The 14,115-nt window shown below is 45.9% G+C and overlaps 2 protein-coding genes across 3 annotated transcripts in view; one reads left to right on the top strand and one right to left on the bottom strand.

Moving 5' to 3' along the window:
- The window catches only part of tcerg1b (transcription elongation regulator 1b (CA150)), a gene marked incomplete in the record, with an annotated part of 19,396 nt that extends 16,431 nt beyond the window's left edge, over positions 1-2,965 (top strand). The window contains 5 exon segments of the mRNA XM_076273449.1: positions 1-57; positions 560-739; positions 1,350-1,433; positions 1,684-1,784; positions 2,155-2,965. Of these exon segments, the coding sequence (XP_076129564.1) occupies positions 1-57; positions 560-739; positions 1,350-1,433; positions 1,684-1,784; positions 2,155-2,356 (624 nt within the window).
- Positions 2,966-3,989: 1,024 nt separating this feature from the next.
- The window catches only part of ppp2r2bb (protein phosphatase 2, regulatory subunit B, beta b), an 82,190-nt gene continuing 72,064 nt past the window's right edge, over positions 3,990-14,115 (bottom strand). For both annotated transcript variants that reach the window (XM_076274095.1, XM_076274096.1), the window contains exons 5-9: positions 9,616-9,793; positions 7,734-7,898; positions 7,241-7,410; positions 6,655-6,746; positions 3,990-5,191 (exon numbers count right to left, since the gene is read on the bottom strand). In XM_076274095.1, the coding sequence (XP_076130210.1) occupies positions 4,912-5,191; positions 6,655-6,746; positions 7,241-7,410; positions 7,734-7,898; positions 9,616-9,793 (885 nt within the window). In that variant the 3' untranslated portion in view covers positions 3,990-4,911. The remainder of the gene's footprint in view (positions 5,192-6,654; positions 6,747-7,240; positions 7,411-7,733; positions 7,899-9,615; positions 9,794-14,115) is intronic.

Here is a 14,115-nt window from a genome sequence, read left to right as displayed (position 1 = left end):
GAGCAGCACAAGCGAGAGGAGGCCATCCAGCACTTCAAGGCCTTGATGTCTGATATGGTACGTCACAGAAACACTCTCACAGTATGGCAGCTTAAAAACCCTTAGAAATGTTCAGAAAAATTTATCGTATGCATGAATATCTTCTCAAAAAACAAATCAAATTCTCAAATCATATATTTTCTGTGTAATTTCCCAATCTTTTGTTTTTAAGATGATGCTCTGTCGATCCCATTATATTTCCTTCAGAGTAAAATCATACTTTAGGCCTCACTACGCTCAGCTAAATAAATGGGACACTTCAACAAGCTAATCAGGAACTTCATAAATATCTGATACGTCTCATTAGCTATGCTTAAGCAGAGAGAGACCAACTGCAGAAATACGCTAGCTGGGTTTCCATGTGCATTGTTCTGTAAATTAAACAACTATGGAATCAAAACATTCGGATGCCAGAGGAATGTTTACGGACACACCGATGTGGCTGCCCCTGAGTAGGGTCTGGTGGCGCTGATTTGTTTGGCGAGAACTGACGGTGCTCATTGTTCCTGTGATTGCGCAGGTGAGAAACACGGACGTGTCGTGGGCAGAGACGAGGCGGAACCTGCGGAAGGATCACCGCTGGGAGTCGTCCTCGCTGCTGGAGCGTGACGAGAAGGAGAAGCTCTTCAACGAGCACGTGGAGGCACTCACCAAGAAGAAGAAGGAGCACTTCAGGCAGCTTCTGGACGAGACGGCCTTGGTGAGACAATCGGACAATACAGCACAGGAAACCTCACGTTCAGCTGTCCAAAACATCAACACTGTGGGTGAAGCCAAGACTTGACATCTGTTCTACTGTAGTATACTATACTGTACCATATCATACTATACTATACTATAAACACTATACAATACCATATTATACTATACTGTACTATACCATATTATACTATACTATACTGTACTATGCTATACTATACTATACTGTACTATGCTATACTATACTACTATACTATATTGACATAATCTCCAGATCCAGACTGGTTGAAAAACACACCATAATAGGACCAAGGTCAACTCCACTACAAACATTACACTGTTGTAGAGAGGGCTTATTCAGTGCACACCTGCTTTGTAAATTCTGTTTGAATATGCTAATTGCTAAATTAAATGTAGCACTGTGCTGTAGTGTGGTGCTTCAAAGGTGAGGTTGCTTTCTTGTAGACATTGCATAAATCAAACAAGGAATTTGTGCAACTGCTATTTTTTTGGATTTGTATTATGGTCTGTACGAATGCAGCATGTATGCACTATTCTCATGTGATGTGCTCAAACACACTGGTGTGCTCAAGGCGTTTCGTCTGTTGTAGATCACCCTGACGACCACCTGGAAGGAGGTGAGGAAGATCATTAAGGAGGACCCCCGCTGCATCAAGTTCTCCAGCAGCGAGCGGGTGAGTCTGCCTCCGCCCGGCTTACCACTCAGCCCCACAACCACAGGCTGATGGAGGAACTCCAAACCCCATGCACATGCACATGCACATACACATGCACATGTATTGGCTGGAATTCAAAGTTGTCTGGTTGATTGGTTAGGCAGGAGTGGGGTTTTTTTTTTATTTCTTTTTTTATAAAAGCCTAGAGGGTAAAATCTTTAACCTTTTCATGAATGTTTCATGTGCTGTTTTATCTGCCCTCATGCAGAAGAAACAGAGGGAGTTTGAAGACTACATCAAAGACAAGTACATCATAGCCAAGGCCGACTTCAGGACTCTTCTGAAGGAAACCAAGTTTATCACATACAAGTAAGTCCCAGAATCTATATTTTTCGGCCTTTTCTTACTTAATTTCTCAGATGTTTTTTTTTTCCTTTGGTATTCATTTTTTTTTTTTTTTGGTATTCAAGTTCAAAAAGAAAATCAAGATTTTAAAGAGAGCATAGATGGTTCCTTACACTTACAACTAATCAAGGCAGTGTTGTTTTGAAAATTGGTAAAATGTAGGCTAATGTGTGTAATAATGGTTTAGGTAGGATTAAGTTTGCCTTTTGCATGAACTCCAGAAATATTTTTTTTTGCTGTTTTTTGTGTTTAGTAGTTTTATAGTGCCGAAACTACTACCAGGTAAATTCTGGAAATTTGCTGCAAAATCTGTTGTTTGAACTTGCACCGTCAGGTCCAGGAAGCTGATCCAGGAGTCTGACCAGCACCTGAAGGACATTGAGAAGGTTCTGCAGAACGACAAGCGCTACTTGGTGCTGGACTGTGTACCTGAGGAACGCCGCAAGCTCATCAACTTCTACATCGAGGATCTAGATCGGCGCGGGCCCCCGCCTCCCCCCACCGCGTCTGAACCCACTCGCCGCTCCACCAAGTGAAGGCCACAAACACCCCCCCACCCCCCTTAGCAAAGACTTGTACCCCTAGCTTCTCCCCTCTCCCAAAAAAATTCATGACGCGCATATGAGACACCCCCCCTGAACTTTAGTTTGCCTTTAAGCCCAGTGGTACTGGCCTGTGGGAATGCATGTCCGTGATGCAAGTAGGATTGGCACACACTGGTCGTTGGGGGCGCCTTTTGGACGATCCGAGGCTACTGGCGAGCTTTAGCTCTCTGCCGAGCAGGGTATTTATTGTGTAACCCCCGAACATCACACATATCCCCCCTGGCCTCCACCACTACCATCCCAAGCACTATGAAGTGAGAAGGGGAGAGTGGTGTCGAGTTCAGTGTTCCTAGGCCACGTGACCACGTGGTGAAGACGTCATGGAGTCAGACGTAAATGCATTTTGGTTTGAATGCATGATTGGAATCCGAGGAAAACAACTGCGAGAGGGCCTTAGTCGTGTGCTTTACTCATACACAAGCTCTCGCGGTTGTGCCTGTAATTTGTGTGTGTGTGTGCTCAGACATTGCGACTGTATTTTGTTTTTGTTTGTTTGTGTTTACTGGAATAAATACAAGCTCTTCTGTTGAAGTTTATAAATATCTGCCTCAGATGAATTACTACTTATGTTTGAGAGAGACAATCCTACTTAAATACTTTTTTGGAGTCTTTTAAATGTCTTCATATTTTCTGTCTCAAATGCTTATTATCGGTTAATTTGCCAGTCTATATTTGTAAAAATTCTTACAATTAGCTGGTAGCATAGGCTATAGTCATATATAAGAATGCCACTGGTACGATAGGTGAGGTTGGCACAATGCCTGTAACTGATCACATTACTTAACTTGGCTGTTCTGTTCTCCACTTTTGGACCCACAACAGCACCTTACCTTGTGGCATTCTCTGCACAGTGCATGATTTGGCAGTAAGGGAACAGCCATGTGCATTACCAGTATAATGCACAAGGGGGCACTCCTGTAACTATGAAACTGACATCTATTACAGATAATGCACTTTTTGCAAGATGGAACCGGTGTTTCTAAGAAAAGGAGGAGAATGAGGATAAAGTATACTAGTTTCAAGACAAACTGTTTTACAGGCCTTTACCAGATCAGTGATTCTCACTGGGTAAACTGGAATCAGACGGTTGATAAACTAAAGTATCTTGGCTGGAATCATGTGGTTAGAAACATGGGGATTTCTATCATAATTCAATGTATTACAATGCTTCAGTTTTCCTCAATCCACCAGATTAGTTCCTGAACAGAATATTTTTATAAACCCAGTTGCAAAATTTCATTTTTTTTGTTCTTGTTCAACATGAGTTTGTGTATTTCATTTGTAGTTACTATACTAGTATACAATACTACAATAGATTATTAATTCTGTTACATCTGCTGCAAAGATCTTAAGAAAGGTGTCTAGACAACCTTAAAATATGCAATATTGATAATATACTACTTATAAATCACCCTTGAATAGCACTGGAGAAGGGACACGCATGACATCGATATTTTCCTGGTGGTTTTGCTCTTGGGAAGTAAATCATTCAAATATTCAGCAGAACTATGAAGAAAATAAATGGAATCCACATAATTGTACCATACATTTTTTTTTATTTCTTTAGAAAAATTATAGAACAAAAGCAGATCATTGCTACATTTTTTTGTTTGTTTTTGTTTTCTCTCAAATCAATCCTATCACGTAGCATATCCCAACCCTTTGCAGGTGCTTGTACAACACATACACCTCCACAGAGTTGAGAGAATAATAAATTAAATAATAAATAATAAACAGCTTCACAGGGAGGGGGGGGGGGGGGTCTGAGGGGGTCTTGGACACATCAAGCTCTCAAACCAGCTTTTGCAGCGACAATTCAAATCAGATTGGAACTTAAAAAAAATAAAATGCATTCCACTCGTTCCATTGCTCGCCACATTCAATTCAAGTTGAGTTTTGTGACGTCTGCAGGTCAAGCCGTCAAGCTTGGCCTGATCCTGTCAAACGAGTCCAGTTTTCTAATCGCAGGAACTGTGAAGGTAACCGGTATCATCTCGTTGCAACTCATGTCCAGCCCCAAACCTACAGCCGGGAAAGGGAAGGGCTAGGGGTACATTTGAAACCAAAAACGGAGGACAAAAAAAAATAAAACAAAACAAAAAGAGGAAGAAAGTAATAGAGGCAACAGCCATGGTAGTCCCAGTCTTTTTGTTTACTTTTTTGTTTGTTTTTTTCTTTTTCCTTTTTTTTGTTTGAAGGGGGGATGACAGTGTCCACCCCTTTACATTTACACAATGCAGCACAAGCTGGCAAACCAGCCACACCCCCACCCCCCACCATTCCCCTGTTCCCCAAGTCTTCTCTTCCCTCTACTCATTCAGGAACGACTGACACCTGTCAATCTTAGCTATCCCAGGAGGTCAACGCGAGAAGCCATAAGAGAGATAGAGCAGGAGATAGAGAGAGAGAAAGAGAGAAACGAGTGAGAAGGTACAATGGGCTCTGAAGCTAGGTTGGTGGACGAGGGGATGATGGGGAGGAGCTTTCTAGTTGACCTTGTCCTGAAAGATGTAGAGGTTGTTGGTGGCGGCCACGGCGATGATGTTCTCGGACGGGTGCCAAGCGGTGTGCAGGATCTTCTTGCTGAAGTCCAGGCTGTCCACGCTGATCTCATCCTTGCGCCGCTTGCCGCCCACGCACACCTTGCGCGGCTTGAGGATGGCCCGCGGCTTGCTGTTCTCGCGCGAGGCCTCCAGCGTCACGTCGCGCTTGGTGTTGCGGTCGAACATGCGGAAGAAGTTGTTGTACGAGCCGGTCATGATCACGCTGCTCCGAGAGAAAGCGAGAGGGAGAGAGGAGAGAGGGTGTGAGGAACAGAGCTCTCCAAACAGATGAAACACTAAATGACAGCAAGAATGTCTCAGGTTTTACACATCTTGTGCTTCAATATCTTAGCTATAATGAAAAGTCCAAACCTCATACATCTCATGAACATTGCATTACATACTGTAATCAGACAGACTATATTACATCTCATCGTATTACATTTACAAGAGCATGTGTGTTCAACTATGCATACTGTATATGTATGTTATGATGACCAGAACAATTTTCACTACCAAATACAATAAACCTGACTTTAAGGGGATCAATACAATCCGTAAGTATTTGATATCTTATCCATATATGAGTAATGTTTCTGAATGTGTCTGGAGGCTCTAACTGGGGCTTGCGCTTCCTTTCAGCTTTTGCCTGAATACCCTAATGTGTCATCAGCTGAGAGAGCTTGTCACTTTCCCATCTGAGCCCCTGAGTTGTACTTGGGCACTCATGGCAGAGCGGCTATGTGTCACTAATGTCTTAATTACTGAGAAACCTAAACCATGACCGGGCTGGAGCTTTTTGAGAGACAGAGAGAGAGAGAGAGTCTAAAATGATCTTTACAGCTCAAGTCATTCACAATGCTTCGACTATATTTGTCACAGGGGAAGACTGTGTATCAGTAGGGCGATTTGCATTATGAGGTAAAATTGTTCTTGATTCAAAACAGCTTCATTCATAATCACGCCTCGGGAAGTTGCACAGTACAGAACAGCCTGTTACTCACACAGACAAGTGTTATGGTGTCAACCACGTCACTGTTTCTATTTAGCAGGTCAGCAGGGATGCTCCTGGGATGCGCTACAGACATCCAGCCTTCTTCAAAGTGATCAAATTATTCCAAATGTAACGACAAAATTAAAATGACGCATCTTCCCTGTCGTCTACTCTCATGCCCTCATTTTATTTGTTTGTCTGACAAACTTTAACTTGCCTTCAGTGCCCCGTTTTCATAGCATTGTTATTGGGTAGACACACCTCACTACATCTTTGTCATGGACTCACAGACACAACCAAGGCAGACAGAACAGTACTACAAGGTCATTTGGAAGGGTGGCAAAGTCCGATTCTCCACCACAGCATAGAAGTACAGGGACACAAATCTCAATTTACAACACTGCCATTTCTATTCCTTCTGAGAAATAATTAATAACTCAGGCCAAAAAGATAAGTGTGTTATGTATAGATAGACTACGATGACCAATAAAAGAGGAAGTTATGTATAGATAGACTACGATGACCAATAAAAGAGGCAATGTACATTATGCTGTGTGTATAATATTATAATATATTAGCATTCATGTCAAGGGGAGAGATGGATCTGCTGGAGGCCCAGGTGTTGCATAGCAACTGCTTAGTCATTGATGATGTGCGCTGGGTCAGCAGTAAACAGAGTGTGAGTCACTGACCTGTCCGATCCATTCCAGACACATTCAAATTTGTCGAAGATGCAGTCATTCTCATACAGAGAGCAGAGTTTACTTCTTAGATAGTCATGCACCTGAAAGAAAACAGGCAAAGAAGAGAAGGGATCAATAGCTGTGGATTGCCTAGGTACATTGCTACACGTTGCAAAATATTCACAACACTCTCATTCCAGACATTTAGTCCATTTGTAGATAAAAAAGATAAAAAGCTTAAGTTCCAAAAATAAATGTTCCATCTTGTTTCTTCTCCTTCAAATTACAGTTGTCTGACTGCTTCAGATGACACATCTCCCATTACTTGAAAGGGCAGTCACAATGCAGTACATTGTTGTATTGTACTGTAATAAAGTGCTTTGCCTTGTCTCGTCTTGTTTTATACGGTGTCACATTGTTCAGCGCTATATTGTATTGCACTACATTGTGCTGTATTGTATTAAACTGTTCTTCTTTTCAGCCTGCCAGTCAATGCAGATGAAAAGTTACCATGGTATCGCTTTTACCAGAATTTCATGTCTGAGAACATGCACAGAGGTTTTTAGGACTGTGTGGGCTAAGATGGCCACCATACCTGGTAAGTCTCCAGGGGTTTACTCTCCATGTTGAGGTCCCACACCTTGACGGTGAGGTAGTCCCGTGTCATTAGGTACCGGCCACTGTGGCTGAACTTCACATCCGAGATGGAGGAGATGATCTCGGAGAAGAAAGACCTGTTGCTGGGGTCCTCTGGTTCCTCAAAGACTGTTGGATAAACAGAACAGAGCTTTCAGTCAAGACTGAAGTTTATCTAAGTACAAAGATGTTACAAAAATGCATTTATAGTTCATATCTGAATGGCAGTATAACACAGTGAAAATATACACTTAATGTGGGGCAATTGTCCTAAATCAAATGCTGGCAACCTGAAGTTATTTTCCTCTGTTCATTTGACTGACTATTTGCACGAGTCTGTATTTTCAGCCACACCACTTTGATATGGCAAGGACCAATCTACTATACCTCACAGAGTGGAAACCACCAACCACCCCCCCCCCCCCACCCCATGGCAGCCTGGGGAGACTTACATTTGGAGTGGTTGTCACACAGTGCGGCAGCCCTCATGTCACATAGGCGGATGGAGCCTTTGCTGCTGCTGTAGACGAACGTGTTGCACTGGTTAGGGTGGAACTCGGCCGCAGTGATCACCTCCGTCAGCTCCTCCATGTTGGTCGGCTTGATGTCCACAATGTCTGATTGGGGCGGAGGGTGAAGGAACAACAACCTCTGGGCAGGGAAGAGTCAACCTTTCTGTCACCGCAAACACAATCCACAGCACACTAGCGGTGACTGAAAAGCCTCTTTCATGTGTGTAAGACTAAGAATTATCTCTATTATGACCTCATTTCTGACTCATAGTTGATTTCCCTGTAGCTTTGGGGAGAAAGAGGCCGTTGCCGCCGCCAACACGCCATCACCTTCCAGACATCACATTACTGTGCTGAAATGGTGGGCAAGGCCACAGTGGATTTCAAAAACTACCCTACATCTCCTCGTGCGAACGAGATTCCCGTGCACGGCAACACATACGTCGCATCGGGGGTTTCATTTCCACACAAAGTGGGACAGGACCGCTGAACAGGCTTACACAGGGTTAAAGCCATTCAATCCCCCCTTCAATTACTAGTCTAAGCCTGGAGTGCCGCAGACCCTTTTGCCTGTAGATTTCCCCAAGGGCCACTGCAGTACCATCGACGCTAAAACAACTCGCTAAGGAGAGGGGGCTATAACTATGGAATTGAGGGGGAAAGAGTGTCAACCCCACAACAAACGACACCATTGGGTCTGCCCGGGAGCGGGGCACAAATATGGCGTAAGATCCATCACCGTGTGGCTTAGGGGATCAAGGGATCCCCAGCAGGGCTGCGTGATTGATACAGTAGAATGGGGGCTTGGGTAAATAAGACACTTGAAGTTTGTCCCTCGGGTGCTCCCGTACCTCAGTCATTCATTCAGCGGTGTCTCCTGACCTTCATGTGCCGCGAATGTGCCCAGACGGAGTGTGTATGTGTGTGTGTCTGTGTGTCTGTGTGTATGTGTGTGCATACATGTGCATTCGGCAGGGCCTTAAGAGCGGAAATCAATAGTGATCGACCGGGGGAGGAGGGCCTGTCTAAGTGTGACCCGGGCGGACCTTCTTGAAGGCCAGGCGCGGCTCGGGGATAACTCCCGGTCAGTTGATAAAGGCCAGGCGCCCAGCAGAGCATCACTAAGTGGCATGCTATTAAATCTGCATTGAGCCGACATCGCTCCCAGGCACGTTTCACATGGCTATTCATTGACACAAAAATCATTAACAACAGGAACACCACTTAGCTGAATGTGCCCATCACTGTACTATATCTATAATGCAGAGACACAAGGCTCAGACTTATGACACGTGTCATATATTAAAGACACAACCTGCTGGGAAGTCACTGAAAGATTCCGTGCCACGCCAGGATTGTAGTTCCCGAAATCTGTCCTAGATTTTTCCGAACTGAAATGTTCTGTGTGAAAAACCTGCCAAAAATCATTGGGCTGTTGACAAATCCTGCTGCTTGATTACTGCAGGCGTAAAATAAACCAATTTGGCTCATGGAGATTTTGTCTTTGCCATATCAAATTCTGCCTTTGGAGGAAATCTTTAGACTCAACAAACACACTGGCTCACGACAATTTCTCTTTGATGAATATGCTAATGTCTCATAGAAACTAAACAATTTTGTGTCGCTAAGACTATTTGAACCAAGGGGCAAGGTTGACAAAAAGGGCATCCATTTTGTAAAAGTTCTTCAGCTCAGCACAATAATCAACAGAGTACAATGTTCTCTCTCTCTCTCTGTCTCTCTCTCTCTCGCTCTCTCTCTCTCTCTCTTCCCTAGTAATCAGGGGGTTACAAACAGAGCAAGTGTGGTTTTCAAAGGATACTGAAACTCCTGTTGGTGATCTCCAGGTTCCACAGGTTGATCCGCAGATCGTCTGTGGACATGTAGGTCTCATAGTCGCTGTTAATGGAGATGGAGTTGATGTGGTAGGTGTGTGCGTTTGAGAACACCCGCCGTGGAGTAGCCTCCACCATCAGGTCCATGGGCCGCAACACGGGGACCTGGGGCAGTCAGAAGAGAGGGAGAATAATGTTAACCACCAGTCATGTGACCATACATACATTCTGATTGAGTGCATTGGGTCGGAGAACATTCTAGAAAAACAGTGACAAGTCCATTAGGACGCCACAGCAATATGCTTTTCATGGAATGCAATATTGACAGACCTCCCGATCTCATCTCTGCTGAACATGTTACGAGGCAGTTACACATTCGGTCATCTCCCCCAGGGTCTGCTTTTATTGCGTATTTGAATGTACAAGGTCTTAAGAGTGCGCTGTGCTGTCTAGTTTATGAGGGAGCACTATTCCGTAGGGTTGGTCACACATCATTACCCACAAAGAGAGAAGGAGAGAGAGACAGAGAGAGAGAGAGAGAGAGAATAAAGAGGAAGGTAGATAGACAGAGAGAAAGACAGTGAATGACAAAGAAAGAGAAGAAAGAGAGTGTGAGAAAGAGAGCAAGAAAGAGAGGGATAAAGGGACAGAGAGATAAGGGGGAGTCTTGTAGTCAGTAATAGGGAGCGCTGTTCTCAGAGGGAGCTCGGGCCCTTTAATGATGACTTATCTCATGGCCTGCCAGTGCAACTCACTCTGCACCACAGGGGACTGGATAGGGTGGGGGCTTCAGATTGAGTGAGCGACCCACCCACACACCCCACTTTCCTCCCACACACACACACACACACACACTCCCCAAACACACACACACACACACACACACACACACACACACACTGCCCAAACACACACACACACACACACACTCCCCAAACACACACACACACACACACACACACACACACACACACACACTCCCCAAACACACACCATCCTGGAGCGAGCTCCCCTGCCAGCTCCCCAGACGTGCCTTTTGGGTCCCTTCCCTTCTTAGGAAGATACCCCCCACCGCAACCCAGCCACCCCCCCCCCCCCCGACACACACACACACACACACACACACACACACTCTATGCCAAACGCCGAGCGCCCCTCTCTCACTTCAGGCTAATGATGCGACACTTCTGCAGCAACAGCAGGGAGCCTCCACCACCACCACCAGATCGTTACTGCTTGCTGTGTGGGGGAATAGCTGATGTGTACATATTGGTGGGTGTGTGGTGGTGGTGGTGGTGGGGGGTGATGGTGTATGTGTGCGTGTGTGTGTGTTTCTGTTTGTGTGTGGGTGTAAGTGCATCTGTGACTGTGGATCAGAAGTGATGATTGTGAGTCATTCACCTTCAATTCATTCTTTTTTGCCTTTAATCGCTTCCCTCTATTTATAACAATGTCTCTGTTGTGCAGCTGTATGTATGTCTCTTTGTGTGTGTGTGTGTGTGTGTGTGTGTGTGTGTCTATATATGTTTATGTGTGTGTGTATTCTGACAAATGGCACTTATTGGCACAAATGGCACAATATTTGATCGTAAACCAAAAATACATGGTGGTGATTGACATACTTTTGAAAATTACATTAAAGATAAACGTTAGCACCATTATTTTCCATTACACGCATTTAGAAAGAATTATTATGCATAACTGTGTGTGCAGGTGTGTGTGTTTGGGGGAAGTGTGCTAGACTGAGCGTGCATAACAGTTACAATTAGAGCACCAAATGATGTCTTCCCCATACCCCCAATTCAGTCCTCAAATGAGCGGCATGTGGCTTTTGTATCAAGCCAACCACGTACGCTAACACAATGTCACACTTTGCCTTGACATGGCTAATCTAGGGTGATTGAAGTCATTATCTCATCATCAATGGCTAATTATGCTGAAAGACTATGCTAGGCTAGGGTTAATTACTGCTCAGAGAAGTTCTAAGACAGAATTTTATGGATTGCATGCATTTTATCCATTTTCAAGTATCCAATCAAAGATTTTCCGACTTTAAATAACGATGGCGCGTATATATGAATATTTTAGATGGAGTGTGGACAGTCTGACTGGTGTAGAAGTGATGTGATCCAATAAAGCCTCCACTCATACGTATGTGAATATAATTACCCTCACGCTGGGGGAACAATAACGAGGGACAGACAGAGAGATATGAGAGAGATGGAGAGAGGCGGGGTGTGTGTGTGTGTGTGTGTGTGTGTGTGTGTGTGTGTGTGTGTGTGTGTGTGTGTGTGTGTCTGTGTGTCTGTGTGTGTGTGTGTGTGAGTGTGGACAGTAGAAGCTGCATGATGCATGTGGGGAATTTGTAAGTGTGTAAGTGTGCCTGTGTGTGTGTGTGTGTGTGTGTGTGTGTGTGTGTGTCGGTACTGCTAAGCAAACAAAGCCATGTGCCCAAGCAATCCGCCAAGGCATCCATTTCTACACCTCGCCACACTTCGCCTCAGAACAGTTCAGGATGAAATCTTTAACCAAACAAACCCAACCGCCCTCACGATCCGCCGCCTCTGGGGTTAGCAGTGTGTGTGTGTGTCAGTGTGGTGTGTGTGTGTGTGTGTGTGGTGTGTGCGAGTGTGGTGTGTGTGTGTGTGTGTGTGTGGTGTGTGCGAGTGTGGTGTGTGTGTGTGTGTGTGTGTGGTGTGTGCGAGTGTGGTGTGTGTGTGTGTGTGTGTGTGTGTGTGTGTGTGTGTGTGTGTGTGTGTGTGGTGTGTGTGTATGTGTGTGTGTGTCTCTGTGTGTGTTGGGGGGGTGGTGTGAGGCCTCTCCACAGCTTCCTTCCTCCGTTATTGACAGCAGCTCATCTGCCTCCGCTCATATCCGCAAGCCCCCGTCCCCCCTGTGCTGCTGAAGGAGGAGGAGGAAGATCACTAGCCCCCGTCCCCCCTGTGCTGCTGAAGAAGATCACTAGCCCCCGTCCCCCCTGTGCTGCTGAAGTAGGAGGAAGAAGAAGATCACTAGCCCCCGTTCCCCCTGTGCTGCTGAAGGAGGAGGAGGAAGATCACTAGCCCCCGTCCCCCCTGTGCTGCTGAAGGAGGAGGAGGAAGATCACTAGCCCCCGTCCCCCCTGTGCTGCTGAAGGAGGAGGAGGAAGATCACTAGCCCCCGTCCGCCCTGTGCTGCTGAAGGAGGAGGAGGAAGATCACTAGCCCCCGTCCCCCCTGTGCTGCTGAAGGAGGAGGAGGAAGATCACTAGCCCCCGTCCCCCCTGTGCTGCTGAAGGAGGAAGAAGATCACTAGCCCCAGTCCCCTGTGCTGCTGAAGGAGGAAGAAGATCACTAGCACCAGTCCCCTGTGCTGCTGAGGCAATGCAGCAGGGGGAGGCCTGCACATGTTAGTGTGATGCTCACAGGCCGTAGCTAGCAACCATGCTGTCGGACCAGATGTAGCCTTCAGCACCCTGTGAGTAGTGTACACCCCAACACACACACACACACACACACACTCCCAACCCATCCCCCTTTCTCTCCCTCTCCTTCTCTTTTCCTTTCCACCCCTCTACCCATTCTCTCTCTCTCTCTCTCTCTCTCTCTCTCTCTCTCTCTCTCTCTTTCTCATCACGCTTTACATAGCATCACAGCATGATAAATGCCCCTCAACACCTCCCTCTCACACACAGACACAGAAAAATACACACACGCACACACACACACACACACACACACACACACACACACACACACACACACACACACACACACACACACACAGACAGACAGACCTTTCACTCCAACTGTAATCCCCCAGCGCCTGCTGGTTCAGGCCGGCAGCACTGACACATGGGTAGTGTGTGTGTGTGTGTGTGTGTGTGTGTGTGTGCACGTGTGTGTATTTTTCTGTGTTGGGGTTGGGGGTGAGTGGGGGGCTGCTGCTGCTGGTGGTTGCGAGCGGGACTGAGGAGCTGGTGTTTGGAATGAGATTTTCCACTGAACACATTCCTCCCGCCTTACTGGAGAGACCCACTGAGAATAGAGATGAAGGGCCAGCAATGCTGCACAGCACACCGCAGCGCACCTGCTTATTAAGAATGAAAAACCACAACTCATCTAAACTCATTAACAGCAGAGGGCAGAGGAGTAAATGCTATAATAAAAAACATATTAAAACAATAAAAAGGAGAAAGGGAGAGAGAGAGAGAGAGAGAGAGAAAGAGGAAGAATTGGAGGATAGGAGGGTAGGAGTGAGAGGGAGAGATGGCGTGAGCATGAAAGAGGGAAAAGGAGAGAGAGAATGAGCGAGTGAGAGGGGGAGAGGGAACAACATGCACACTAATGGGCGCTTCCCACTCCACGGCCTGCTTGCCTGGCTGACTGTCATTGGTTAGCTGTCTGACAGCGAAGACAAACCATCTGTCAGCGGCGCCGGCCCAGCACAGCAAACGCAATTATGCCCCCGGAGTGGGAGTTCAGTGCGGCGGCAGACCTCCACGCCAC

The sequence above is a fragment of the Alosa pseudoharengus genome, unplaced genomic scaffold (assembly GCF_046254945.1).
Source record: "Alosa pseudoharengus isolate Yale_2024_CS ecotype anadromous, Long Island Sound unplaced genomic scaffold, YU_APseudo_1.1 YU_APseudo_1.1_scf_8, whole genome shotgun sequence".
Lineage (NCBI taxonomy): Eukaryota > Metazoa > Chordata > Actinopteri > Clupeiformes > Clupeidae > Alosa > Alosa pseudoharengus.
The sequence above is the reverse complement of the archived record's forward strand: the minus strand, read 5'-3'. Positions and strand labels throughout refer to the sequence as shown.